Source organism: Tinamus guttatus, unplaced genomic scaffold (assembly GCF_059628265.1).
Source record: "Tinamus guttatus ecotype Peru unplaced genomic scaffold, ASM5962826v1 Tinamus_guttatus_pri_ptg000125l, whole genome shotgun sequence".
Classification (NCBI taxonomy): Eukaryota; Metazoa; Chordata; class Aves; order Tinamiformes; family Tinamidae; genus Tinamus; species Tinamus guttatus.
Genome location: NW_028288659.1, coordinates 3,133,925 through 3,161,860, shown reverse-complemented (window position 1 = coordinate 3,161,860; position 27,936 = coordinate 3,133,925). Strand labels below are relative to the sequence as shown.

Below are 27,936 nucleotides of genomic sequence, written 5' to 3'. Positions count from 1 at the left end.
AATGGTGGCAGGTGATATTTGTACAGACCCTGGCACGGTGGGCTGAGGCTCTTGATATGCTTGTGTTTAATACAGTGTTTTGTGCATGGGTATATAAGGGTGAGACAGTGAACTGGGGTTGCTCAGTACCTTCTTTAATATCCATAAGGGTTTGAAAGAGGAGCCAAATCCCACCATTTCCAAGTTGGCTAAAGAGTGACCAAAGGGACTAGGCAAAGATATCTGATAACTTGTGAGACTTTCAGCTGTGGTGATTCCTAACTATATTGTAGAAAGATTACCATATACATACAGAGAGAGAGAATCTTTAACTCTGCAAGCTATGCAGCTATACCAATTTTAGTACAAAAACAGGCACTTGGCACCCAAGGGAAAGAAATCATGGTGATAGGTACTTGCAATTAAAGCCAATGTCTAACTCCCATCTAAACTGCTCAGGATTTCACTTCTACAACAATGTTCTACAGAACAATGTACAAAAGCAATACTTCATGTGTATAATATCTTTGAAAAAGCTTTTTGAGGAATGAGGCCACTTAAAAGAAGGTGTAAGAGGCTTAGAGCCATCTCTCTCAAGCTTACAGCGTATCTGCGCTGCATGTGGTCTAACCTGCAAAGGAACCTCAGCTATTCCATCCTGTTCCTGTTGCCTGGTACACAAGTGATGTGCATATAACCGAATGAGAAATGACAGTAATAGTTCAACCAAGAGATAATGCCCTGAGCGACTTTCATTATAGAGAAAAGAGATCCAAGATGACCAGATCACAAACAAGTTCGAGGGCACATAAAAGTGATATAAAAGAGGATCCCCAGGTTAGGAATGGGAAGTAAAATATCTGAGCAGGTGCTTCTGAATAAAGACATGCAACAGGGACAAGTGCAAGGGAATAGCAGGCTTGCTTTTTTTTTTTTTTCCCCCTTGATATTACCATATTTAAAAAGGTAACAGAGATGCTTGGGAACAGAAGAGGCCAAGAAACAGAGATAAAGGTACTGGAAGCCCAAATAAAGATTTGTTAGGGGAAAAACTAAGGGAATCCTGAAGCATGTCTGGAAAGCTCTTCAGAATATTGTAGCCCACAGGTACCTGATATTAATGGTGTTCTATCTGCATGCCAAAAATGCCAGGCTTTTATATTGCCACTTTGCTTGAGCTACTGCTAACCTGTGCATGTCCTTACAGGCTCTACAGACACAAAAATGAAAGGCATGGCTTTTGCCAGTCATTAAATCAGGATTCTGTGTAGGGAGGACCCTGGGAAAGAAGAGAGCCTCTCAGCTCTTAACACTTGAAATCTCAGAGGCCACAGCATCAAATCCTGCTGCCTGTGCGATCGATCAAGGCGCGCTTCCCTGGGAAGACGGGAGTGAGGCTTCCTGCTGGCTGCTACCAAAGACCATGTTCCCACATTCAGGTGAGTTCAGGGAGTACCAGAGTCTTTTGAAGAGTGTGACTGACATATCAAACTTGGCATCTGATCTCACACTCAAGGCAAGGAAACAGTGTTACACAGAGGTAAGAGGATTATTGTGTTTAGGGCTTTTCCAAACACTGGATGCTTGCTAAGCAGAGGATGAAGTTTGCACTCCAGGAGAACCAATTTCAGTGTTTCAATGTTGATATGTAACAGTCAATATCATAGCATGCAGACGCCTAACATAATCCATTCTGAAATTCTTCATAGGTGATGGCTTGGCTTGTCAGGGCTGTAACAGGAGTTAAAACACAAGCATAAAGACTAAAAGATTCTGTACCGTCCCTATTGTATTGAAGCCCCTTGAAAAATCCATGGCTTAGACATCTTCTGGATAAATACACATTTAAAAGAAAAAAATAAGCTGAATTAACAAGCAAATTTAAATGAAATTTCAGTGAAAAATCCTGACGAGAGACACCAGTCCCTCCTAGTCCCTGACAAACACTGGAAATGGAGGAGGTAGCTTCAGAGGTTTGACTCTCCTGAGATTTTTGGTTGGTTTCCTTACAACTACAAGGGCCATTCAGAGAAACAGCACCAAAAATGACTGAAGTAGAGCTTCATTAGGTTTGTACAGCAGATATTGAATTAATATATTCAAAAAGCTTCCTTAACTGCTGGTAAGTATTCTTCAGTACTGTTAGAGGCTTGACGAACATTCAGATTTCAGTAGAGGCAGGTGGCAGGAAGTCCAGATGGATTTTCTCCCCACCTTTGACAGTTTTTAACTTTCCAATAAGATTTCTTCTGTTTGTAGGGAGAAATCTCTTTTTGTAGCCCCGCCACGAGACAGAATCTAATTATAAAGTTGGAGAGAACTTGGACATGGTTTGATCTGAGGAATCAGTAAGCAGCTGAGTATACAGTTATTGTTGACTTAGTTAGTCAGTTGTCTCAGTTAATTTAGTCCTACAACAAGAGTCTTCTAATTTTGCCTGAAAGTCCTACATTTGGGATGAGTGGAATTCTGTATCGGAGACTTTGGCACAGTGATATGAGAGAGCATCCTCACATATTTCTCATGAGAAAAAAGGGTTATGTTGCTTATATTGCTGTTCATGACGAATGATGTCTATTCGTATTTCTCCACTGACTACATGACTTGTAGATGAAGCTCTTCAAAGGCCAGTTGCAGTAGTTGGTTGTTGTTAACAGATATCTGCTAAGATGTTTGCTTGATTGCTGTCAACATTTGGAAAATGAAAAGCTGCAGATGAAGATGCCATATTTGTTGGAAACTTCTCCATTGATCTGTTACCTTTCTAACGTGCATGACAGATGTTCATCTTGTGCTTTTCTATACTCCTCGCAGGACAGATGTTTCAGAGAATCCACACTGTGGAGTTTACTTGAGCAGGCTGCATTGTTGTGTAGCTCATTTGCAATTCTAGGATGTCAGTCTTTTTGAGCACATTTTTTTTGGATCTACAGTCTGTCTCTGTACTCTGAGAACTCTGTCTACTTTGGTCATACTGCATCACTAGCTTTCTTGGATACAAAATGAATCAGAAGGATGGAAGGAAATGTTTTGGGGAAATGACCACATCTTACCAACATAATATTTTGAGAAAAACTAAAAGCAGTTTCATTGGGATACCTGACAGGCAACAGTGATTTAATTTTGTTGCTACAGCAGGTGAAAAAGACCTCAGCGATTGTTTCAGCTGCTTGGCCACTTACAGCTTGACTGGATGCAGGGGGCACATGCAGGGCAACTGCAAACCATCATCACTGCTGTTCTGATGAGTTTTCTTTTGCACATGTGGGTCACACACAAGCTGGGTGGGATCTGCAAGCACATGAGCTTTAAGAAGAATGAGAATTTACCAGGGTATAAGAGAGAGAGAGATTTAGAATTTATCAATGTCATGGAGACATGGTAAGAGAAAAGCCACTAGACTTTCTGTTGCATTTGTAGTGTCAAAAGGCTGAAGTGACCTCAGGAGGCTAACACCAGTTTTTGTAGAGAGCTAGAAAAAGTCAGGGTTTCAAATCAGCCTGGCTGCTGGCAGGTAATAGTCTGCCATTACCCTTGGGAGCTACCACAACCTTCTCCAGAGTCATCCATCTGCCGCTGCTCTGTGTGGTTTTAATCACAAGCACTCTAGAGACTATCCAACTGCCGCTGAAGTCTGTGAAAAATATCTAGTATTTTTTTGTGTGGGAACACTACTGGATTGTAGAAAGCATAATTCTCAATACCCACAACCTTTCAGTGAAATTAAATTATTAGTTAAAAAACAAAAACAGGCGAGCTGCTAAACCTCTACATTCTTCCATTAAGAGTACAGTTCTGTGAGAATTTCTGTGAATAAAAGTAGGCAGAATTATACTCTTTGCTATAAGAAGAGTGCTGACACTGAAAGTTAAATGTTTTGTAGAAACATGACAACTCTGGGGGAAAAAGGCATTGCAGAAATGTTAGTAAGATTGAAATCTTACATTTTGTCCTCTCTACAATAACACATTTTGAGTTTTCATTTAATTAGAAAAGTTAGATACCGGTGGAAATTCACTCCTAGAATGAATTGTTCTTACTTTATTGAGACAAATGTTTTGATTTTCCACAAACTACTTTTTTGCAATGATCTTTTACTCAAAATCTTGCAATTTAAAATTTTTATTCTATTTTAAAGGAGAAAAACTGTCAGAATTCCAAGGAGCTATTGTCAAACAAAAAAAAATCAAGACTCCCCACACAAAATGTTGGTGCTTTTAGTATCTGTTAGAAAGAGACATCCCTGTTACAGGTAAACAGGGAATCAAGATGTACGATGCTACCTGTACTGAGGCAAATGGTAGCCTCCTTGCTGATCTCCCTGCTGTTCCAGTGCAATGTAACACACTAATCTTCAGGCGGCTCTGCAGAGGAAATTAAAATCTCTTGCACTAAGAAACTAAATATTTATTTGGTGCAGTATGGAGAATTAGGAAAAATGTGACACCTGCAATGAAGGTTATCATTACATTCCTGCCAGCACTAACTAATATACAATCAATATACATTGACAAAAATGCCAGCTCACACAGATTATATATATAATACAATATATATATATTTCACATAGACGCTGTATGAGCTCAAATACTCGGGGAGATATTAGCATATCCGTATGCAACAAAAACCTATTTTGAATACAGTTAATAAGGTCATGGTAACTTTTACAGCAAATGAATCTTCCGTCTACACTTTTTCTTCTTTCATTTCCTATGTATTCTAAGATTTTAAATTCTAGAGCTTGCTTTTCTAATTGTCTTCAAATATGCAAATCATACCAATTTGAATAGCTTATTAATTAATTTCATATATATATCCGTGAAGTTTCAGACTGTAATCCTATGATTCCAAGTGCTTAAGGTAAATATGAAGGAAGTCAATTACTTTAATTTGGTTATGCAAATTACCTTAGACTGACAATTACTGGACAGTTAATGAGAATCGCTTTTCATATAGCTGAAAGCAGTATTTTTTTCATGACTTTCAGAGGAAAAGTAGAACAATTGGGAAAGTGTGTCTATGCAAATTATTCTTAATTTTCAGGATGTTTTAATAATTCTTCTCATTAGCTCTGGGTAAATGATGAATTCAAGTTTTATGGTAATCAAGCCTGGGTGTTCCTCAGAAACAAGCCCATACTAAATGCTGTGCTCATCTCCGCTGTACAAGGGCTGGTCTGACTCAGAGAGGCAGGTGCAGACTGGCCCGTGTGTTACTGCTTTTTTTTTTTTTTTTTTTTCGAGGGACAGGTAGCAAAAGAAAGTCCTAGCATACCTGGATAGCAAGGTCTGGAAATAAACCAAACCATGAAAATAAATGGCAAAAGGCCAAATCTGTGAAGGACTTGCTGTGTTCAAAATGAGTTTGAGCATGAGGTGAGGATGTTTTGCTGACTTGAACACCTCTGCCAAAGGCCATGCATGGCAATGCTGTTTTTTTTTTTTTTTTTTCTTCATTTAACTTGCTTCTTTGCTACCCAGATCTTGATTCAGGTGACAGAGGTTCCCAAGGGAGACAGTCAGGTTGTCCCAGCTCAGAACAGATTAAGGAGATGACCAGACCACTAAGATGGGGACAGTGCAAGTTTGAATACTTAAGTGTTCCCAGATCTCTGCTTTTCTTCATCTCCACTATGCTCCACACTCTGTGGTTTTCTCATTTTTGTTTCTAAGTTGTCCAAAGGGTCTCACTGTTTTTCAATAGCAGAATTAATATTGCTTTTAAACACCAAACCCAGCGCTCTGATGGAAAGAGGGTTCGTCTGTTTCTCTACCTCTTTAAAAAGATTTATCTTCTCTCTTATATTGATCTTTTCTTCTTTCTCGCTCTTCTCTCTCTCTCTTTCTTTTCCTTTTTTTTTTTTTTTTTGGTGCCTGGGAGGCAGGGAAATCGATGAAGCTGGTTTTCCAAACAAAGCACAGCTTGGTTCTGGATTTGACTCACTCCTAGCAACAAATCTTATCCAGGTCTTCTTATCATGCCCTAAACATCTAAATACATCTATCATCTTGATTTCTTATTTAAATACATCTATCATCTTGATTTCTTATCTGTAGTAGTGCCGTGAAAGCACAGCTGTGGTGGGGTATAAGTAGAGGAATATCTGACATAACTTGGCCTGTCAAAGTTCTTGCTTATTAGGGTGATGCCCCTGATATTCATCTTGAAATGAAAAAGAAGACTTCAAAGCATTCACACCAGTTGTGGTTATTTTAAATACATGTTGTTGTGTTCTGTATAAGGTGTTCTTTTATAGTAAGAAGCATCCACTCCATTTGTCATACCATCCCATGGCCTGTCTTGGAAGGGGTAATGGCAGCAGAGTTCCCCTCTAAGCTGAATTTCCTGAGCCACAGGTAGCCAGGACTTTCTCTTGTCTTCAGTGTTGCAATATTCCACTGGCACTAAGGGGGTGAGTGTCACCTGCCAGCTTCCTATTCCCTGCAGGCTGATGATTTGAGGAACTAAGCAGATTCCTGGAATCATGTCATGCTTCTGTCATGGCTCTGCTTGTCTATGATGCCTTCAAGCATGACTTGAGTAATTTCTTCTACAGCTCTTCTTTAGTTAGGTGATAGGATTTCAAAGTGTAGGTAGAGAAGAAGGAAGAAAAATAAGAACGGATTGATCCTTGATGTCCTTTACATCAGTGTCATTAGCTTCTCTGGGCAGCCTCACCAATATATGACAGAAAAGAGGCCAGGGAGCTTTGAACCTTGAAGGAATTCATCTGTGAAGAGCTTTGCTGGGCAGCTCAGCAGGCTTTACTGAGATGTGCTTGTCAGGAGTGTGAGAATCCACAAGGACCATTCAGGAGCATCTCTGCAGCAGCTGCAAAACTGACAGGGAATTACACTGGCAGAGTCAAGGCCAGAAGCAGACCTGCCATCTGCAAAAATATACCCCCTGCTCAGTATGGTAGTTTTTCTGGCACTACTGGAGCCAGGCAAAGACTAGATCATGAGCGTTTTTTTTTTTTTTTTTTTTCCCAGGCAGGACTGCAGCTCAAAGATCCTGCTGTGTCACCAGAATCCTTCCTCTGGCTAGCCCGAGGGCTCTGGGGTGGGGTGAGGAAGAGGGATTTCTCTTATGCTTTGATGAAGGTGTTGGAAGAAACTGCTCATCCCACTGAAATGAGAAAAAAGCCCAACCCATCTTCTTACAAATGCAATAGGATCACATTGAAACCATGCATTGCATTGCAAAAGACTGCAGATATAGGTGAAATAGCAGCTCCTCTCGTTTTTGAGTAATAAATCTCTGGTCAAGAGAGGCTAGCCAGATACACCAGCAGCCCAGACAGAGAGTTTGTTACAGATCATTTTCATTTGGGAACTGAAGCGATTAGTATTTAATTCATAGGCTGTGTCTTTTCATTGCCTTTTCAATTAGAAAGTTATTTAAGGTTGATGTAGAGGTTTCCAAGAAAAGAACTGCTTGCAGAGGCATACTGGGTTGCTGTATATTAATATGAGCTACAACAAAGCCTGTGAGCCATCCTTGGATTGACTGTCAACGACAGGCATCATACGAGTGTGTTAGAGGTGCTCATATGGAGACTACAGTCAGCTGCCGAAATGAACAACATATACATATATTTTTGTTCTTGACCTCTTTTCAGGAATAAATGATTACTGATTTGATGAATTCTTTAGTAAAAAAAAAAAAAAAAAAAAAAGAAAGAAGTTGGATGCTTTGGATGAAACCGAATACTCTCTGCATGTAATTCAGTATGTTCAAGCATGGACAAATGGCTGAGACTCAAAATCCCAAGCTCTAAATATCAACTTATTTTAGTGCTTTCCAATTAACAAGTGTTTCTTTATAGCTGAGGCATCTTTGCCTTCATGTCAGTTCAGCTTAGGAAAAGATGTCACTTGATCTGGCTCAGGGTGAAGCAGTTGTTTTCCCAGTCACTCAGATGAGGTTTAGCAGACAGCACTGCTTACGGTTATCTCCCAGTTTAAAAGTGGATATTGAGACAAAGACTGGAATGTGAGCAGTTGGGATGTCCAACCACAGCTCTGTCCTGTAGTCAGTTTTACTTACAGAGCCAGACCTACATTTCTGGCCATCAATTTGCCGACCATCAGAAGCAATCCAGTCTCTACAAGCCAAATCATCTGGATTCAGCTGGGAATGGGTTGGATTTAGCACATGTCTGAGAAGATGCACGGAACAGAAGTAATTTTGTTGGCATTTTACGCTCAACAATCCCTGTGAGGAAGAGACCAGTCATGAAAGGTAAGAGCACAGCAATTCTTAAAGCAATTGTCTAGTGAGAAATAAATAAAGCATGTTTGCCTGGTTGGTACATATGAGACTGGGATTGGGCAGTGAAGCAGGGAGTGCTAAGTGAGGATGCTTGATGGCCTATATTAGAAAGGGTAATATTAGGCTGTATGTGTTTATCTTTGATTACACGTCTGGCTAGGAGGCCACATTCTTTTTCTCAGCAGCAAAAACATAAGCAAGGCTTCGAGGCTTTATCTAATGGGAACCTCTGGAGTTCCTTTTAGTCTGTGCGTCAGGTTTGCAGAACAGTACCCATCACCATGCTGAATCGCTGCTCAGTGCCTGGTACTAAAACCTTCACAAGGGGAAAAAGCTTTTTCTTTGGCTGACAGTACCTTAACTGAAGGAACAGAGGAAAAAAATCACTGACACAGTAAGTAGAGGGGAGCTAGCCATTGCCTTGCTGAAAACTATTCCCAGTGCTCCTGGCAAGCATGGGAAACATGATCTCTGCTGAATGAGATTTCAGCAAAATTTGAGGAAAGTAACTGGAGATAAGATGACGAAGGAGAAGAAAAAGTTAAAGAGGAAAACAAGTTAAATACATGTGCATGTCTTTCACCTTCTTGCATCACCTTCCCTGCTTTCATTGCAACCGGAAGTTGCAGTAAGTAGCCAGGTAGCAGATCTCTAGCTATGTATAATAGTAAAATATGATGCACACATGGGCTCTTAGAAGACATGGGTTCTTGGAAGACTGAAGTTAAAAACTGATGCAATTTGGATGGAAAGAAGAACCTTTTTACAACAAATCTGAATTACTGAAGTACAGGGGAGTTTGTAGCCTTTACTACTGCAACATGCATGTGGGGAACAGCGATACTGGAAAATTCCTTGAATGTTCTAAGCAAAGCAAATCCTACAAAAGGAGAATTTAAAACTAGAAACCATCTTTCATTGCTTTAGGGAATGGTACTTTATGACACAACTATCTGGATTTAAACTCAACTGAACACCTTTTAGAACATCTAATTTTATGCTGCTTGGGGAGCTATCGTTAATTAATATTTACATTAAGACAGTATCCAAGGAATCAGAGTCTCAGATTTTCTTTGGATTCATAAAAAGATCTCTATTCTCTATCAGAGTTCAGGGAAAATTAGATTTTTTTTTCTAGGCAAAAGGAATGATTTATCCTGGCTAGCAAACCAATGGAAAATGTAACCAGCTTAGGTTAGTTCTAATTTTTTATTTTATTTTTTTTTATTTTTGAGCATTTTAACTAGCTTTGTGGAAAACTGTATTGACATTAAAATAAGAAATAATTGTATAATTCCTCAAATGCTGTTGCCAGACAACTGTAACTTTTTTTTAAGTGATGTGATAGAAAAGTGACAAGTTAAATACTGATCAGAAAGCCCAAATGCAACTTTTAAAAAGAGCTCCTTACACTTAAATATACATGGTACGCATATATTTCACCACTAAACTGACACAGGACAAGGCCTGTAGTACTTAGTGTTCCCACTATTAGCTATTATTATTATTATTATTATTATTATTATTATTATTATTATTATTATTATTATTATTGTAACGAGAATGTATAGCTCTACATGTAGTTGGGACTCCTGCCCTAAAACACCTTAAAACCTGCAGAGGTTTTAGGCACTTCAAAGCTGGAGGTAATTAAAAGCACAATCCAGTCGCCAGTGCAGTCAATGAGACAATGTGTCTCACCATTTTAGAGAGAGCTCTCAACAGTTTTACTCTGAAGAATTCCAAGCAGGTTTCTGCATCAGGTTATTTAGATACAGCGCCAGATACCTTCGTTTTTCTTACCTTCACTTTACTGTTTTTGCATGTAGATTGTAAGTGGGTTTCTTTTTTGTTTTGTTTTGTTTTATTTTGTTTTGTCCTGGAGTCTGTATCTTCTGTTTCATATACTTTAATTAATCTTTGATTAGATTTACCCAGTAAGGCAAATTTATCTTTATCCTCATCTTGAATCTCCCCAGCATTAAAATACATTGTGACTATTCCATGCATCTGGAATAATATCTGAAGCCAAGAATAACATATAGTTTTGTGGAAATCACAACACTGAGGTGCTTCCTCAGATCTAGGTAGTGTGGACAATCTTTCAATGTGTCTTTCCCCATTGAGATCAAACGTTTTACTCTTATTGTGCATTGTTAATATTACTAGTCATCGGTAATAGCTCAAATGCTCAGATAACCTGGGGAAAGAGTCATTGGTATTAACTGCCCCCTTTCCTGCAAAATAATTTTTTTTCTGTTTGCCCACCTTTCATATAGATTTCCTTACAGAAGCAGCTCTGAAGTTATCAAATGCATTCCTTTGAATGGGCAAATCATGTTATGCACTATGGAAATGCACTCAGAATACCAGTAATTTTTAAGACAAAAGAGGAAAAGAAAAAAAAAAAAAGAGGCCCCATCTTCATAACCCCATAAAAATAACCCTGTTCAAACATGGTTGTTGTCAAATATTCTTGCATCTCTTTCTCACCAGTAGCATGAAAAACACACACGAGAATCATTGATTAAGCATGGTAGGTACCAAATTCCAATAGATTTAAGTCTAGCCTGGCAAAGATTTGAGGGCTGCTTTCCCAATGCTCACAAAACAAACCACGGTGCACTAGCATTTGCCACTCTGGTAGCTCACAACCATGCTTCAACGTGGCTTCCTAACTACAGAAGCTGGGGCCAGAGTGGTGGGTTACCTGCATTATTCTGGAGATAAAACCACCACCACACATTACAAATAAATCTAAATCCCCCCACAATGAATTTCATTGGCAGTATTTCCAAAAAGAAAACAAGTCATATATACATACATATACACACACAGAGGGATAGCGCAGGACTACATACAACTTTTAGGATGGCAGCAGTAAGGGGATGACAACACAAGATGTCAAAAGAAGCCACTGTGCTTCTCCAGCCCTTTGCTACATAATTCGGAGGCCTCCGCTACCCAGATGGATTTGAAAAGGCGAAAGAGAGAGAGAGAGAAAGGAGGGGGAGGAAGATGATTTCTGCCTCTTCCAGCAAGTCTGGGCAAATGAACTTGCAGGTTCTAGGAATTGCAAAGATTTGTGTCCAGTGGCAGCTGAGGGCCAAAATCTGAGCAGCAAAGGGCAGGGAAGCGGAGAAACCAGACAGGCAGAGACAGAGAGGCAGACAGACAGACCCAGCAACAGAGATAAATGCAAGTCCCAACCGAGGTGCAGGCTAGATGTGTGTCGTCCTTCCACCGATCCTTGCTCCCATTGCGGGGGGGGGGGTGTGTGTTTAAGACTGTGTCACAGGGGCCAACTGCTCCAGCCTTACACAGATTAAATGCTCTGGGGCAGTTCTCCCTGAATAAGGACTGCAGGGTTTAAGCCACTGGTTCTCTGCCTTCAGACACATTGATTGAGGGTGAAAATGAACTTGTGAGGTTGTGAGGTTTAGTGTGGCTGGAGACAAGGGAGAGGAAAGCATGGGAGAAAAGGAAGAAAGGAATGGGGCAGGTTAGAAGGGAAGGGTGCAGGAAAAGGTGAATTGGAGACTTGAGTATATGCTGTCAGATATTCTAGAGAATGGGAGCAGGAGCCCATGATAAATGACATGAAGCCTCTTGACATCAAAAGCAGGATGATCGTAAGAAAAGGCTCCATGCACCTGGTCTAAGCCTGAGCTGTTTTCCCTCAGAAATAAAAGAGCCTAAAAGAGAAAACACTGCACGCACCTCTCAGTATTTTTGGGGTCTGAGGTTTCGGTATCTCTCTGGTCTTGCTGCACTAGTACTCAGCGATCAACATAGCTAAAACCCTCTGCCAACGGCCTACCAGAACTTAGAAACCTTTTCAGAAATGCAAGATGTAAAGTACTCGGTCCTCCTAAGTATCCGACAGACAAATGCTAAATCACTATCCAGCAGGCCTGGGCACAATAGACCCGGCGAACATTTTCCAGGGGAAGGAGTACGACAAAGTGTATTTCTCTTACTTTCTTCATACAGGCATCATTTCCTGAAGCCCTGTGTCCTGTGCCTCCCACAGGCCACCATGCATCAGATCAGCACTCAACACTGTACCTTCCTGTTCTCTCCTCCTGTCACCTCCTCATTTTCTTAAGAAAAAAACATTTCCACCAACCCTCAGACAAATGGAAATGCTCACTCTTCAGGAAACTCATACTGCCGCAGCAGGAAGACAATGTATGCATGGAAACTGCATCCATTATTTCACACAGGTCCACTAACCACCAATTCCCTACCTCTCCCAGACAGTTTTCATCCTGTCCCCACGCACCCCATCTCGGCTCTCTGTCGTGCTGCTGAACAGCATTCTGTACCTGTGACATGTACCTCATCCTCTGTACATCCTTCAGCATCCACAGGCATGCTCAGACAGGCAAGTATTTCTGTGGCCACTGACTAGCACAGGTGGCAGGCACCAGTCCAGGTGTTTTTGCTCAGTCACTGCCATGCACTCCCAGGCACTGCGGATGTCCTCGCATGCAAACCCGCTCACAGTCACCGACAGAATCGGGAAGGACGGGCTCACGGCTGGGCACACGTAAACACAAACCCTCCATCCTGACATCCTCTCCAGACAGAATCAAGCACATGACATCGCCACTGCCACTGGTGTCTGTGCTGGTGCTCTGTAGACACACACGCTCCCACACGAACATGCCTCTATAACTGTCACACATCTGCACGCCATGAGCTGCCCATCACGTCCAAATGGAACCAACTCTCAACTGGCCACAGAAACTCATCCAGGTGAGCAGAAGCTGCCATGAGAACTGCTTTTATTTTTTTGGCAAATGAAGACTCAGTCACAGTTAATCTTCAGTCTGACACTGTCAGGAGAAAACACATCACTTCAGCAGCTTTTTCAGTGGCTCAGGGTCTGGCTGTTTTCTTCTACCACTCTGGGCACTGTAGCTCAGAGCACAAATCAAACTCGATTTCCTCCTTTGGTACTGCACAACAAAACGTAATGAGAATCTTTGCCTAGAGGAGGGGACAGGAGGCTGTCAGTCATCTTCACAGGACTGAACTCGGGGCTCTGGCTGCCGATGTGGACAGGGAGGAAATGTAAGCCCCTGCTTGTGGCTCCTTCTTGGATGACATGCTCCCAATCTGCTGGCTTTTGTTCAACTCCTATAATACTTTATTTCATTTTATTATTATGATAGTAATCATTTTTAGCACCACAGTGTTTTCCAAGAAGGACCATAAAGTGCTCTCTAAACACTAACGACTGCTTGCTTTACTTGGGGAATGATAACAACCTGCAATTTACCGAAGGGGAGACCTCGGCACAGGGATCAAGTTAAAGTTCAAGAAATACAACCCACCGGCCCTGCCTCCCAGACCCCAAACATTATATCATGTTTTATCTTATCCCCCAAAGCTCATGTGTGGTCTTACTGTTTAAAGATAGCTGAAACAGGGCAGATGTGATTTCTGCCTCGTTTATTCCTTTTTAATAGCAGATTGAAAAAAAAAATCAAAAAACCCAAACCTTTTGGTTATTTAGTAGGTTGTCTAGAAGTGGCTCAAAATAAAATCAGTGTTTATAGAAAATGTTGAAAAATCTTCATTTTACGGCTAGGAAGATAGCTGTATAACACTTAATAAGAAACAAAGCTCTGAAAATGTAGTCATGTAGTAAGCTTGAAAATAAGCTCATTTAAAAGTGAATTTGGCAGAAACTGTGTCACTCCCTAAAGTTTCCAGATCTGCAAGATTTTAATCCATCCTGTGCCTTTTGCATTTATAATACGCATCCATGAGTCTGTGGAGCTGGCTTGGGGGGAGCTGGGAAATGTTCCCCAGTTACAGTTGGATGCTATTAGAGTTATCTCTTCATATTCTTCCATGTCATGGAGGTGATTTGAGTGGGGGTTTGCCTGAAATTTTAGAAATGCTATGGACAGTTGGGAGCCCAAAGCGTGAGTACATGCCTCCTCGCCACACACAGGCCATGCTAGCCAACAAATGCTCAGCTTGACATGCAAGTGTACATTCATCCAAGGCATGCAGATGAACATGCCCACACACAGTCAATTCCCAGACACAAACATCCACCCATAAGCAGATCAGACTAGCACACTAGGAGAGCCACACTGGCTCTGAAAATGTGTTCGTATATGCTCAGACACACACAAAACGACCCACATGTCTCCATCAACAACCACTCAGAACACAAACACGTTGCTTGCATACACATTTGCCTTCCCCTCACACACACATTCATGTCTATGCACTCGCCCATTGATCTGTAGCCCAAAGACATTCAGGAAAAAATACTATACCCAGTGGAGCACACACCTGAAGACCCACACACGCACACTCACATATCTCTTAACAAAGGTTTTGGTTTGGGAAATACCTTTTCAAAAACCAAACATTATTGTCAAAAGTGAAAAAAATAAACAGCATGGGGAACAGCAGAAGTAGATGCAAGTGTACACACATACCACAGTACTTGTCAGCCAGAGTTCCCTCAGTAACCACAGCTATAGCACCTAAAACCGCCTGGATATGGTTCCTCTGAGCACAAATGTCTGGTGAACCTCAAGGAAATTTCAGGATCCCACGGCCCCACGTCAAAACCTATGCCAGGTGTCTCCATATTCACTAACCGACCACAGTAAAGGCTGACCTTAGATCCAAGAGCAGCAACTTCCAAGATCCTACCACTAATGTTCTTCAGCTTCTAATGACTTGGGCAGAAACATCTTACCCGCACCTGACCAGGCTAAACATCTCCAATTAGTGGAGCTCGTTGATGTTTTGGGGTTTATTTTTTCTTTCTTTTTCAGACTCCAGGTCTATTGGAACAAGACAGGACAGTGTACAGAGACACAAGGCAGGGTTTGCTCAAACCCACAAACAGCAAGAAAGCAACAAGCTCCTGAGGAGAAGGGAAGAAGTGCATCTGATAAACTGCCTCACTGCTTGGGAAGATGACAACTGCCCATCCAAGATGGGCTGATACTTCCAACACCCATCTGCTAAATATATAACATACCAAGTGCTGCCAGCAGGTAAGGGAATCCGACAGGACAAACCAACATACAATACATTCTCTTATTCAATAGGGTTATAAGTGCAAAGGGGTTTCAAAACATTTCAGAACAAACTCCATCCATAGCTGCTGCTCATTTATCAGTGCATCAAAAGATTGTGCAAGTTTTTAGTAACAAACGTTAGAAACTAGTAGCAAAGGACTTGCCTAGATAAAAAGAGAAGATTTAAACATGCCAGATAAAAAAAAAAGTGTGCAGAAATCTGTAAAACTGTATAGAAGGAAAGGATTCTTTAGAGGAAACACAGGGACCATCCTGAAATGCTGTCCACAACCCTTCCTAAACAAGTACTGCTGCCTCCTCATCTAAGTCAGGCAACATTTTTTTAGACAGAGGCACACCCTCATTTTTCATAGACTTCTGCAGCAAAAAAATGGAGTTTCAGCCTCAGCTAACAGGGAACTGAACTTGAATTTTGATACATAAAGGGAAAAAGAGAGAGTCTCATCAGTGGTTATTACATACACCAATATGGATAGCCCTGGAGACTGAAGATCTGTGCGCAGGACTGCATAGCACAGTTAGCAGCAGCATGATCTGCTCTACAACATGCTGAGAATGGTTGCCAGTTACCTTGCTTAAATGTAGTGCCTAAGAGCTGAGTGTCTAGAGCAGTCTAACAACTTAAACACTCTACAGTCATTCTTTGGATGGGCACCTCCAAAAAGCAGTTCATCTCACCTCTCACAGACACTTACATAGGAAGGAATCAGCTGGCCTGTGGAAGTGTGTATTTCTACTAACAGTAAAAAAAAGCCTGGATGGATATCTTTCACTCAAAGGCTGAAATTTTGGGATATATATGTCAAAGTGCATCAAAACTTGATATAAGAAGTTCTTTAATTTATAGGAAATTACTCCAAATTTCTTCAAATGGAACCATTACATTTTCTTGCCATACAGCATTTTCACTTGGAAGACTTTTTGAGGTAGGTCTTCTTGATGCTAGGCATAAATTCATCTCCCACTAACGATAGCTATTTCCTCATGTATAATACTGTCTCTTTTGGTGAGATTTGAACATCTGCACACTCTCCAGGCTACCACCAGGTTTCTATTTTAGCTTTCTTCTGACAAGGATGACATATAAAAGGCTCTCATTTTGTTCTTTAAAATTAATTACTCGAGCTTGCTGATCATCTGAACTTCCCTCTACATTCTCAGCCCCACATTAATATCTTTCTAGTAAAGGTGCAATCAAAAACATCTACTACATTCTGAACAAAATTATAGCAGGAGACAGAACACTTACTTAAGAGATGTTAAAAAAAAAGGTTCATTTTTATTTAGGGACTATTTTCCATTCTTTCAAAATACAAGGAAAATAGAAGAAAATAAAATATTTTTCTGGTTCAAAATCACAATATTACAATTTGGAGAAAACTCCTTGCTTTAGAATTTAGAAAAATGAAGAAAGTTTTTAACAAAAAATAAAGTTCACCAAATACCAGAGCATTTTTGTTCTAAATAAAGTATTTTGATCTTTTCAAAATGTTGTCTATAATTTCTCCCAAGAGTGAAAACTATGCTGTCATTTTTTTTCTTGCATTGTATTACCTCTATGGTAAACAACAATTCCAAGTTGGAATATTTGTTCACTAGCCATATCATTTTGCAAATTCATAATGGATTTGCTCTACATTAAACATCCTCACAGCATTTTTTCAGTCTTTCTACTTTCCTGGCTCCACTAAGCTGGATTAGTAGTATTACTTTTGTCCATGCTCCTAAACCCGATGGGTCTTTTGCCCCTACTCGCAGTAAAGACAGAGGAAAAAAAAATGTCTGATGTGATTTAATCTTTGAACATTAGCTGCTCATTTCAGTCTCCACGGCTCATTCAATCCTTCACCTGTCCACTGAGATGGGCATCACCATTAATTGTGTTGGTGGATTTTGTGAGATGGAGTAAACTGAACTGGGCTTACTCACAGACACCTGTTTTTTCTTGGTGCCTTTTTTTTTCTTATAAGGTATCTATTTTTTTTTAAGTTAGAAACTAAGTGTTAGGAGCAGGTTCCTCTAAATAGAGTTGATTTGGTCCTTATTTATTTTGGAGGAAGCCTGGGTGGGGTAGGAAGGGAGCACCAGACAGAAGGATTCTAGGTTTGGTTCCCACAGTTCCACCTCGAAAGAACTGACCTTTAGATCTCTGTGGGGTGGAGGGTATTGAACTGCCATGGGAAGCAAAGCATAACACTGGGTAGACCAAAGTGCTGGCCTGGGACTCTTCTAGCAACTTCCCATGGCACAAATCTCTTTTTCACTTACGCTCCACAATTCCCATCACTTTTCCTGCTATACAGTTTAATTCATGCCAGGCGGTTTATGAAGGAAAGAAAATGATGCAACAGTCAAAAAGTCCTTTAAGTCGTTCCAAATATTAAAACAGAAGGAAAAAAAAAAGGAGAGAGAGAAAGCTTTAAAACTAAACAAAATGCTCTTAAAACAAACCCAAGAGAAAGGAGGAAGGGGGAGGAAAAATAAAAGAACCCGGGAAAGACAAATGAATGTTAGAGCAGGCACGATCATGGACAGACGCCAGCTACTTACGTTCACCTCGGTGATTGCTATATCAACAATGCTACCCACAACAATCAAGGCGTCAAATGTATTCCATGCATCACAGAAATAGTGCTGCATGTGGCAGAGAAGCCAAGGAAAGAGAGAGAGAAAGGAAGAGAAAGAAAGAAGAAGAGAGAGAAAGAAAGAGAGGGAGAGAAAGAGGGAAAAAAGGTAAAAAGTAAAATAAAATAAAATAAAAAACAAAACAAAACAAAAAAAGCATGAAAGAGGGAGAGAAGAGGAAAAAAATAAGAAAAGAAAGAGGTTATGTGGGCATATTAAATAGTCTCTTACCACTCTACAGTATTGGTTGCTCAAACCTCTGTAACGTTTCACATGATGGAGGGTATCAACAAAAGCCTGGTTAGTCAGAAAGTTACACTCAAGCATGTCTACCTTTTGGAGGGAAAAAAAAGCACACACACCCCAAACTCTGTGCGCTTTCACCAGTCACAGCCTCGGGGCGAGCTATGACAAGTGAAAAAGAAGGAGGTGTTTCCCCCCCTCCTTTTTTTTTCCCTGGGAGAAGGAGAAGGACGACGGCAAGTTCAATAAAAGCATGACTAGAGGAAAAAAAACGATAAAAAATAAAAAAGAGAAAGAAGGAGAGAAAGAGAGAAGGAACAGCAGAGGAGGAGGAGGTGGTGGTGGTATCCTGGGGAGGGTAGAGTAATACTCACATTAGTTTCACTGAGAATGACGTCTATAATGCTGCCAATTACGATGAGGAAGTCAAAAACATTCCAAGGATCACTAAAGTAACCCTACATAAGGAAGGGGCAGGCAGGATGGGGATTAAAAAGGAATGTTAGACAGACAAAAACAGTTCAAAATTACCATTAGAATTTCTGCCCTGACACCTCAAGTGGTATTCCTCTTAAATCTACTTGTTGCATCTCAAGCTGCCGGCCAGTGCTCACATCCCTGGCTTGTGCGAGCAGCCCTTTCCAGCTAATGTGCCCCAGGCCAGTAACTGCTTCCCTCTGCCTCTGAGAAGGGGCTGAAGGGAAGCTACACGGATGTCCTCGAGCATGGAGAAGAGGCTGCAGGACCAGCTCCTCTGGACATCTCCAATTCCTACCAGCATACGGCCTTTCCCCGTTTCACATGGGTTTAGCTTTGGTTTGGGGAAGAGTGCGGGGAAGTGCCACGCCATCTCAAAAAAATCGCTCCCCTTCTCCCAGTGAGAATAAAGCCACCAGTCTGTACGTTGTATGTGAGGCTTGTGCGCTCGCACTAACAAGGACCAGGTGCCCCGTGTCAACCGAGGGCACTCCTGAGCAAGGGCATGTGCTCGCTAAAGCTCACTGGTTGTCATGTTTCTTTTTTACCCAGCCACAACGCATATTATGACAGCTATTAGCCTAAAATTTCTATTGCTAATGTCCTAGTCCCTTTCTTAAACTACACGGACAGGCTGGTATTTTTGTTACTCTGAAAGCACTTCTGCACTGCAAAATGACAGTGTGAATGCAGCACGTGGCAGTGTATCCTGCAGGAAGGGGTAAAGATGGAACCAAAGTTGGCCTTAGCATGTGCTCAGAACAAGTCATGTTGCTAACTCATGCTAGTGACTGTGCCCCTGCACTACTGAGACATAAGCTGTCTACAGCGTGCTATGGTAGAGCTTCTAGCATATGCTAAACTCCCACCTTCATTTTCCTGTGCAGAAGTAGCTTGCATGATGCATCTCCTGTCCTCAGCAGCACTCAGAAGCAGCTTATCTGCACTGCTTGCCTTCCCCATCCTGCATAACTTTTTGCTGAATGTACCATGAGGATACAAAATCCTTAAAAAAAAAAAGCCCTGCTCAGCCTGGAAGAAAAGCTTCTCTTTGTCTGCTTCCTGTTCAAGTTAATATCATAAGCAAAGAAATTTTATCTTGGCTTACAAAATACCTTTGCACACCTCTTCCCTTGTTCTACGGTTCTGAAACGAGCAAACAGACCAAACTTTCTGTGCTCCTTTTTCGTGTTTTGGCTTTGTGAGCACAGGCTAATCTGACCTCCCTGTTTCCCAGCTGTGGCATGTCTCCAGTGAGACTGAACCCAAGCTGCACTGCGACTGCTATTCTTAGCCAGAGAGTCAGGTCATGGGTAAACTGTGAGCCTGTGTTCCCAGGCAGTGCTGCAGAACGCAAAAAGCAGGGCTGGGAGTGGGGGCGAATCCCAGCACTGGCACTGCAGAAGCCAGGCTTGGGAACCTGCAATTACTGTGGGCTCGGCCAATGCCTGCAGCAGACACTGGCAAAAAGTTTCTTTCTAAACTTTGAGACACTGCTGACCAGATGCTTTGGAGACTGATGGCTGCAAGCTGTGTTATACATGAGCAGGAAAGAAAAAAAAAGGTGGCAGAGAAAGATACTGCCCAACTGGTTTCACACCTGTGAAGGGGGCTGGTAGGGAGGACTTCGAAAAGCCCTGTATTTTGCCTGGAATAGGTAACTTAACAGGTAACTTAACACTGCGAGGAGAAATCATCCCATGACTACTCATCACTACACAATTAACTACAACAGGGAGGAAGGAAACAGAAGCAAAAGCAAATTCAGAGAATATTATTATTCAGCATCCAGCCTAGAAAATACATAACATTTATTAGAATGAATTCAGCGGTGATGTCCAGCATCGTTAGCAACCAGATGGACCTGGAAAAAAACTGTAATTAGAGGAAGGGGAGGGAGAGAATGGCAGATTAAACTGTAGAGGCACACGCATTTTAATAAATAAAGGACAGACACAGATCATACAGAGTTGCAAAAAGTGCCATTGCAGCCTGATACGACCTTGGCAGAGAAGACACTTGCAGAATCAAAGAGAATGGAGTAGAAGACAACAGGCCCAATCCTCCTGCCCCTGTTCATGTGGACAGTCCTGCTGAAGGCAATGGCACTGCTCATGTGGCACAGCCAAATGAGCACCTGCGTTCAGTAGCTTGGCTATCTTCTATTTCCTTTTCCAACTATACAGTTTGGGAACAACTAAGGATTTCAGCAGGAATGTAAACAACTACAGGAAAAACAGAGTTTGCTTTTGGGCAGCTGCAAGGGTGAAGATTAGAAACAAGTTGTGCAGGGTTTCACCCACAAAAATTAAGGCTTTTAAATCTGTGGTGATGGATACATTGTGATTTTTATTAGCTGCATGATACTAATCATATAGCAAATAATATTTTTGGGGTAACCAAATTAGCAATTTCTTTTTACTGAGCAACTCTGGACGCAGAGCCCTACAGCCGTGACTGCTGTTACAACTGCATTTCATTTTGGTACAAAACCAGATTGACAAGTGACATCAAATTCTGTCCATAGATGACCACGGAATCCACCGAGTTAAATTCTGCTTCCTGATGCAGTAATGTAACCTCACTGAAAGCAGTGGCATTATGCTGACACAGGTGGCACATCTAAGGAGAGATTCTGACCTGGAAAGAAAAGGTCCCCTTCTCATTGCCATTGCAGATACAGGATTTGGACCTTTGTGAGATCACAGCATGTGTGGAGCCACTCTGCTAACTTCTGTGGAATTGCTCCAGATTTGCCCTTTGAGTTCTTTCCCCAGGGATGCTCTGCTGAGTCTCATCTGCCAGGTTCTTGCTTTGAAAGCCACGGGCTGGTCTGTGAGGCAGTCACAGAAGGAACACTATCCTGGCACGCTACTGCTCGGCTGCCAGGTGGACTCAGAGAACCCTTCTCTTCCTCCTGTACTCTCATAGGAGTGATAGAGAGGAACCATGGACATGAATGCAGTTTTATTCAACCCCATATCCAATGCACTAGTGTTGAATTAAGAAAATGCATGAATTTTAAAACATTCCTTTCCTCCTCACCTCCTCCCTCTGTATTTCACACAGAAGGGTAAAAATTAAGAAGATATGCACAGTAATAGAGCTCAAAGAAAACAGAGTACATAGACGCCTCATTCATGTGCAAGTTAAAGGAGTCTTTCCTTAAAAAGCCACCCTCCTTAGAGACATTTACCTACGAATGACCATGTGATTACTTAGCTTTGGATCAGACCTCATAATTTTGTCAAGAGTTATGAGTACACACAGAGAGTGAACTAGACCTCTGGGGATTTGCATCTTGTGACCTCAAAGTACCTCTTAAAGCCACATTCCTCACTGGAGTGTACCAGGGTGGCTAACGAAAGACAAGCTGAACGAAGGAAGAGGTTTCACTCTAATAAAGAGATTGTATTTCCAAACGATTTTTCCCACCAGAAAGTTCCGTATACTTTTCCCAAGGGGGTGGAGGTCTGACTGGAAGTGAATTGATGGCACTGTTTGTTTTTGCAGTACAGGAATTCAGAGTGTAATACCATATTTTACCCTTAAAGGGAGATGCTTGACACTGACTTAGCAGTATAATTACATATCATACTATGGCAGCCCCAGGGCTTATTGGGGAATGGTAGTTGCCCTCTCTTATGGGAGTTCTCTGGAGACTCATGAAGCTTTTGGGGAGAAAGGAGGACAGAAAGAGACCAGGAGGATTGGACTGAATATTCAAGAAACATGAAAATACCTTACCATCAGAGCACATTTTTCCCATTTTTTGTTTCCTCAAAGATAGCCAAGGATAGTGAGTCACCACATGATCAATAAGTTAATGAAAGGCTGAGCATAAATATGCAGCAGCTGACTGGAATGGAATCTCATTTGTGTGAGGGGAGCAGACATTGTATCATTTCAGAATGAATATGCCAATCATTTTAGGTTTCCTAATTGCTGAGGTTAGCTATCAAAGATTCTGGGGATTGTTTTGATACAAATGGAGCTACTGAAATCTCTGGAGACCGTTTCTTTTACCTCCTGTGAATATGAGATCCTAAATGCAGTATCCAAGAAACCGCGTTAACAGTAGGAAAAATTGCCCACTGGAGTCTGTCTGAAGGTCTGAACTGAGAGTCACCTGGGCCCATAATAAGAGTGCACTGCTGCTGGAGCGCTGTATGGCTATGCTGAAGGCAAAAATCCCTAGGAGGAGGCTCTTGGAATCGTGGTACCCTCTGGATTATGAGAATCCAGCCCTGTGGGAGTTGCAGGGTCACCTCTATGTTAATTGATGTACAGTTATTTGTGTGCTTAGTCATGGGTTTTCATTTGCATCTCTTACTAGGTGGTTAGTGAGAATTAACAAATCCCTCAGTGAAAAGCCTCTCAAAATGAAGGACACAGTGAGGGTCAAGGCTATTCACTGCGTGAGATTTGAATGTAGGGCAGATGGTCCCTAGTGGCAGAAGCTCCTGTAAGTGTTGCAGAAAAAAAAGGAAAGATACATATGTATGTGTGGAAGAATACATAGATGAAGAGATGGTGGCAGAGAAGAAACTCTATGATACCTATGGATCCTGAGAAGAAAGCAAGATACCTATGGAGCCTGAGAAGAAAGCAAACTGACAGAAGAAACTTGTCTCCATTTATCTGAAATAAACCTGTATGTGCAAACAATAGGGAAAATATTAATCAGTTGGAAAGAATAGATAGGAAGGTAAGAAAGGGTCCGGTTTACTGATATTCCATATGATTTCTTAGCAAAAAATCCTGATCATTGTAAAGGACACCAAAGCAGATTTTGCTAGTGATTTGCAAAATGAGACAGATATTTGCTTAGAATATGAATATGTTTCTGCAAATGCTGCAGGCCATTTAGAGCCTCAGCATGAGAGAGCTCTCAGATTTCATTAAAAAAGCATTCCTAGAAAGTATTTTTGCAAGGGACAGTCTCACTGGAAAACAGAACTGAATGAAATGACATTATACTACTCTGTGACTCTTGACATACTTTCTTAAAACAGATACAAGAGATTTACATGTAACCTGAAGACTCTTACAAAGCTACAATAGCTCCATCATTAAATGGAGATAATGCAAATTCTGTTATGTGAAGATACCATTTAGCCATAACAGCAATCAGGGAAATTTGCAGAACCGAATGCAGAAGGAATAAAGTGGAGGATGCTGCTGCCTGCTGCTCCTGACAGACTGCAAGAAATCAGCATCTATTTGCATACTATCTATCAGCGCTCAGCCATTGATGGATTAATTCTGAAACAGAGACTCACAGCAGTTCACCTACCAATTGCTGTAATGAGTCACTGCTGTGGGGAATTGCACAGTACCTGCTGTGCTCTACCAAATCTTTGAGCAGACAAGAACCAAGGAGAGAGGCTTTTCAGCTCCCCAGGGCTTTCCAAAGGTCTTATCAGTTCCAGAGAAAACTGCTGCTTCTCTTTGTTTATTCAATAAGAGGACCCACTTCTAAAGCAAAATATTTGCTAAATAACACTCATCTTTTCTTTTATGATCCTATCTCACTCTGATTCATGCTCTCTCACAGTTGTTCCATATGAAGATCTAACTAAGAGCAGACAGGTGTCCCCTGGGGTCTGCAGCCTTTCTGGACATACTGGACAGCATGGCAGAATCAAAGAAGCTGGAGGACTTAAATGGTTCTGTGATCTGCAAAAGCACCAAAGTATTTATTTCTAGGCCACTGGTATAAATCTGGGGTAGTTTGTTACTGGTTACAAGTGATCATCTTCTGATAATTGCTTTAGAGCCTGCAGTTGCTAAAGGACTTACCTATCTCAGGTGTGCTTCTAGGGGATAAGTATCTCTATCATAGAAAAAAAAAAAAAAAAAAAAAAACTTTTGCTTGAACCGACTTACTGAGTTCCACAAAGCCTCTTCTGAGAAACTTATAATGAAAAAAAAGGCTTTATAGTCTCTTGAGTAAGATGAGAATGTTTTCATGCTCTCCACACCTTCAGATAATCAGTAACAGTGGGGCATCTGCCAGAACTGCCTTTATCATATCTGTTCTGTGAACAGGGAACTCCCATTTCCAGATCTTGCAGCCCAGTTTATTCCACCAGAATTGTATTTTCTAGATGCTACCATAAGCCCTTTTGTGCTCACCAAAGCGATGGTACAGTTATCCCTCACCTCCATCTACTTTCAATTACTCAAAAGTGCCTGTCATTGCAGTACAGAACACTCAGTCGGAAGGGCAATGTTAGGGTCACCAGTTCCTCTAAAGACCGGAGTGGAAGCACAGCAAAAGGAACAGGGAACATTTTTTACGGAAGCATCTTCTAGAGGCAGCAAAGGCTGTATGCTCAGAAGGCCTGAAGGAACGATAACAACAAGACGTACTGAAACTGGCATCTAGCTGATCCCAATGTCGCTCTTGGCCTGGATCGCTCATAGCTTCCTGTGAAGGAAGGACAGATACGGCTGAGAACACTAATGCTGAAGGCTTCCTTGCTATAAGTGCGTGAAAATGGAGGCAGAGTAATGGAAAGCTCTCTTCTCCATCCTGCTGGCCAGTTGGAGCAATAAAATAAAATATTTTGAACTTCCTCCAGATCCCTTGCAGGTACAGTGGTACGGAAGGAGGTAGCACTCATGAACATTAATTGCATTGCAATCATTTAAGAATTACTGCCCTGCAGTCAGAAACCAGGCACATTCTCAGTAAAGAGAAATAAAATCAGCATCAGCTTTACTGGAAAGACTGAGGAATCAATGTGATGGACTGCTATTTCTGAACAGTTCATTTATCACACAAAGTGTTCTGCATGGTGAAATCTATGATAATTTTGCCGTCAAATTCCATTAGGAAGAATTTGTAGATCCTCAAAGATTTTTTAAGGATCAGAATAAACAGGTCTTGATGAGAGCCAAAAAACAAATCTTGAATAAAATAAACCAAACCAACATCATGAAACAGTCCTACACAAAGAGCAGAAGGATGGGACTTTGCAGTTTCTGATGATTGTCAACTGCATAAGACTGAAATCTCAGTCTGGGAAGGAAGATTTCCAAAGAAGTAAAGCACAAGTAATAAAATGCAAGAACAGAACTTATATATCTTTAAGAGTAAAGAGCCATTTACTGCTGTGGGAAGATAAGGCACTGGCAGACAACAGATGAAGAAACGATCTGCATAAGGGGCTGGATTTGGAATAGTTTCTCAGTGCTTGTATCTACCAGGTGAAAAGGCTGCGGTCTACTCTGACATGGTTGCTGCATGGAAAACGCATACTCCCTGGTAGAAAGACTCCCAGTCTTTCTACAACATCATTGACAGCTTTCTGAGCAGCTTTCTTTTTTTTTTTTAATGTCATCTCCTTTCCAGAAATGGCCTAGTCTTAGCTTAGTTAATAAAATAATATATTAATTAATAAATAATGATTACTTTCATATAATGCTGGCTTTTATACGCCATCCACCAATCACAATACTTTACTAAAGAGGATAGCTCTCCTCATTTTACACTTGGGAGGCAGAAATATAGAGACCTGAAGTCTCCAAAGTCCCACAGAAGCCAGAAGGGTGATAAAGAAATTAGCTTAGAGTCCAGTAACCATATAGCCCTGGAAATGTAATTTCCTAACATGATGAAAAGTTACCTGGGGCTACATTACAAGAGCTATATCACAGTCTGCTTTCTGGTACCGTTCTGACATGAACAGAAGATTCATATTTGTGAGAACTTCTGGCTCTTTTAAAAAACTTTGTGATAGAAGTGATAGAGAGTTGATATTTTTCTTCTGTGAGTGAGAGCGAGTCACTTTTCCCTGGAACTGTTTCATTCACATGCTGTTGCTGAAGCTGCCTATGCTTTTGTGAATGAGACCCTGGTGCACCATCCCACTGGGCTTTTAACACTGTGTGAATAATTTTCTGTATTAAATAATTAAGTGTAATAGCTAATACAGTACTTCCCACACTGTTGCATTGTGCAGTCATATCATTATTTTTGATCATTTATAATGACATTAGAACCCTCAAGTGCCAGACTGAAAATAAATCTGTCACAGTGTTGCAGTAATATGCAAATTCTTTGGGTACGTTTACTGTGAAGGAAAAGGTGCTCCCTCATTGAAGCTTTTATCCATCTTTTATAACAGTTATTTCTGCAAACTGAATTGATCCACTGATCCTTCAGAAAGCTGGAGGACTGCATAGTTCTGGCTGACCAATGCTAGGATATTCACACATTCTATATAGAAATACATAGAGGAGCTATTTCTGTGGAAAAAAAAAAAAAGTCTTCTTCCTCCAAGAATAAGTATGTCCTGCATTTAAACAACTGTAACATAGAAAGCAGTAGGCCAAATAGTCTTCCAATTCCTCACCTGTTGTTTCAGCCATGACATGAATGAACAAGGTTTTAACACGAAAAGGGAAAACCTGTTTTCATATAATTTCATTCTTGGCCTCTTTGGAAACACCAACAAAGAAACCAAATGAAATCAACTCTTCTGGTAAGTTTTTGTGACATACATTTTCCATAAGGAAACTGGATAGAGACCAGTATGCTTCATACAGGATGCCAACCACTGTTCATTAGGGAGGCTTTGACGTTTCCAAACCCAGATTCAAGAACATCTGTGAGCTGGAAATTGCTAAAAAAAAAATCAGTTTCTCATCAGTCTTAGTTTCTTCTTTTACAAAATGTTTTTTTTTTTTTTTTTTTTTTCTGCATGGCACGTTTAGGTGGAGTCATGGCCTATGCCATCTCAGAATATAAACATGTTCACAATAGAAACATTTTAGTTTAGCACTACCTTCCTTCTTTCACAGACTGAAGAATAGCCCATCTCTTGTGCACACTCAAGATCTGCTCTGGAACTGAATGAAATCTAGAAGTACCCAGGAAGATTCCTGAGACTATCATAATGAAGCAGGCAGTTATGTGCTGGTTAACTCCTCTCTCGTGGAAGTTGTTACCAGATGAACCTAATCCCTCCGTGTCCTGTTGTAAAATTTCTTTCTCTGTACCAAATTGGAGGATTTGTTGCTTAAGGGCCTATTGCTGTGTCAGGCATGTTATTTCACTTAATGGGTCAGCACTCTAATGTGGTTCCTCTTCCTTTTAACACCCGCCCCGTGTAGTATGTCTGTAGCACAAACTCTTGGACTAACAACAGCCGCTGCTTTGGCCCTTGACTAGAGGGAAGCCCTTCCTCCCTGAGAAAGTCTTGCAGCCACAGGAGCTGCTGTGAGAGCGCTGTGGCATAGACTGTGC

At 41.1% G+C, this 27,936-nt stretch overlaps 1 protein-coding gene across 1 annotated transcript in view; it reads right to left on the bottom strand.

The window, feature by feature from the left end:
* CACNA1C (calcium voltage-gated channel subunit alpha1 C) overlaps positions 1 to 27,936 on the bottom strand; it is a 427,407-nt gene that overhangs the window by 33,175 nt on the left and 366,296 nt on the right. Inside the window, exons 31-32 of the mRNA XM_088521659.1 lie at positions 18,578 to 18,661; positions 17,886 to 17,969 (exon numbers count right to left, since the gene is read on the bottom strand). Coding sequence (XP_088377785.1) covers positions 17,886 to 17,969; positions 18,578 to 18,661 — 168 coding nt within the window. The remainder of the gene's footprint in view (positions 1 to 17,885; positions 17,970 to 18,577; positions 18,662 to 27,936) is intronic.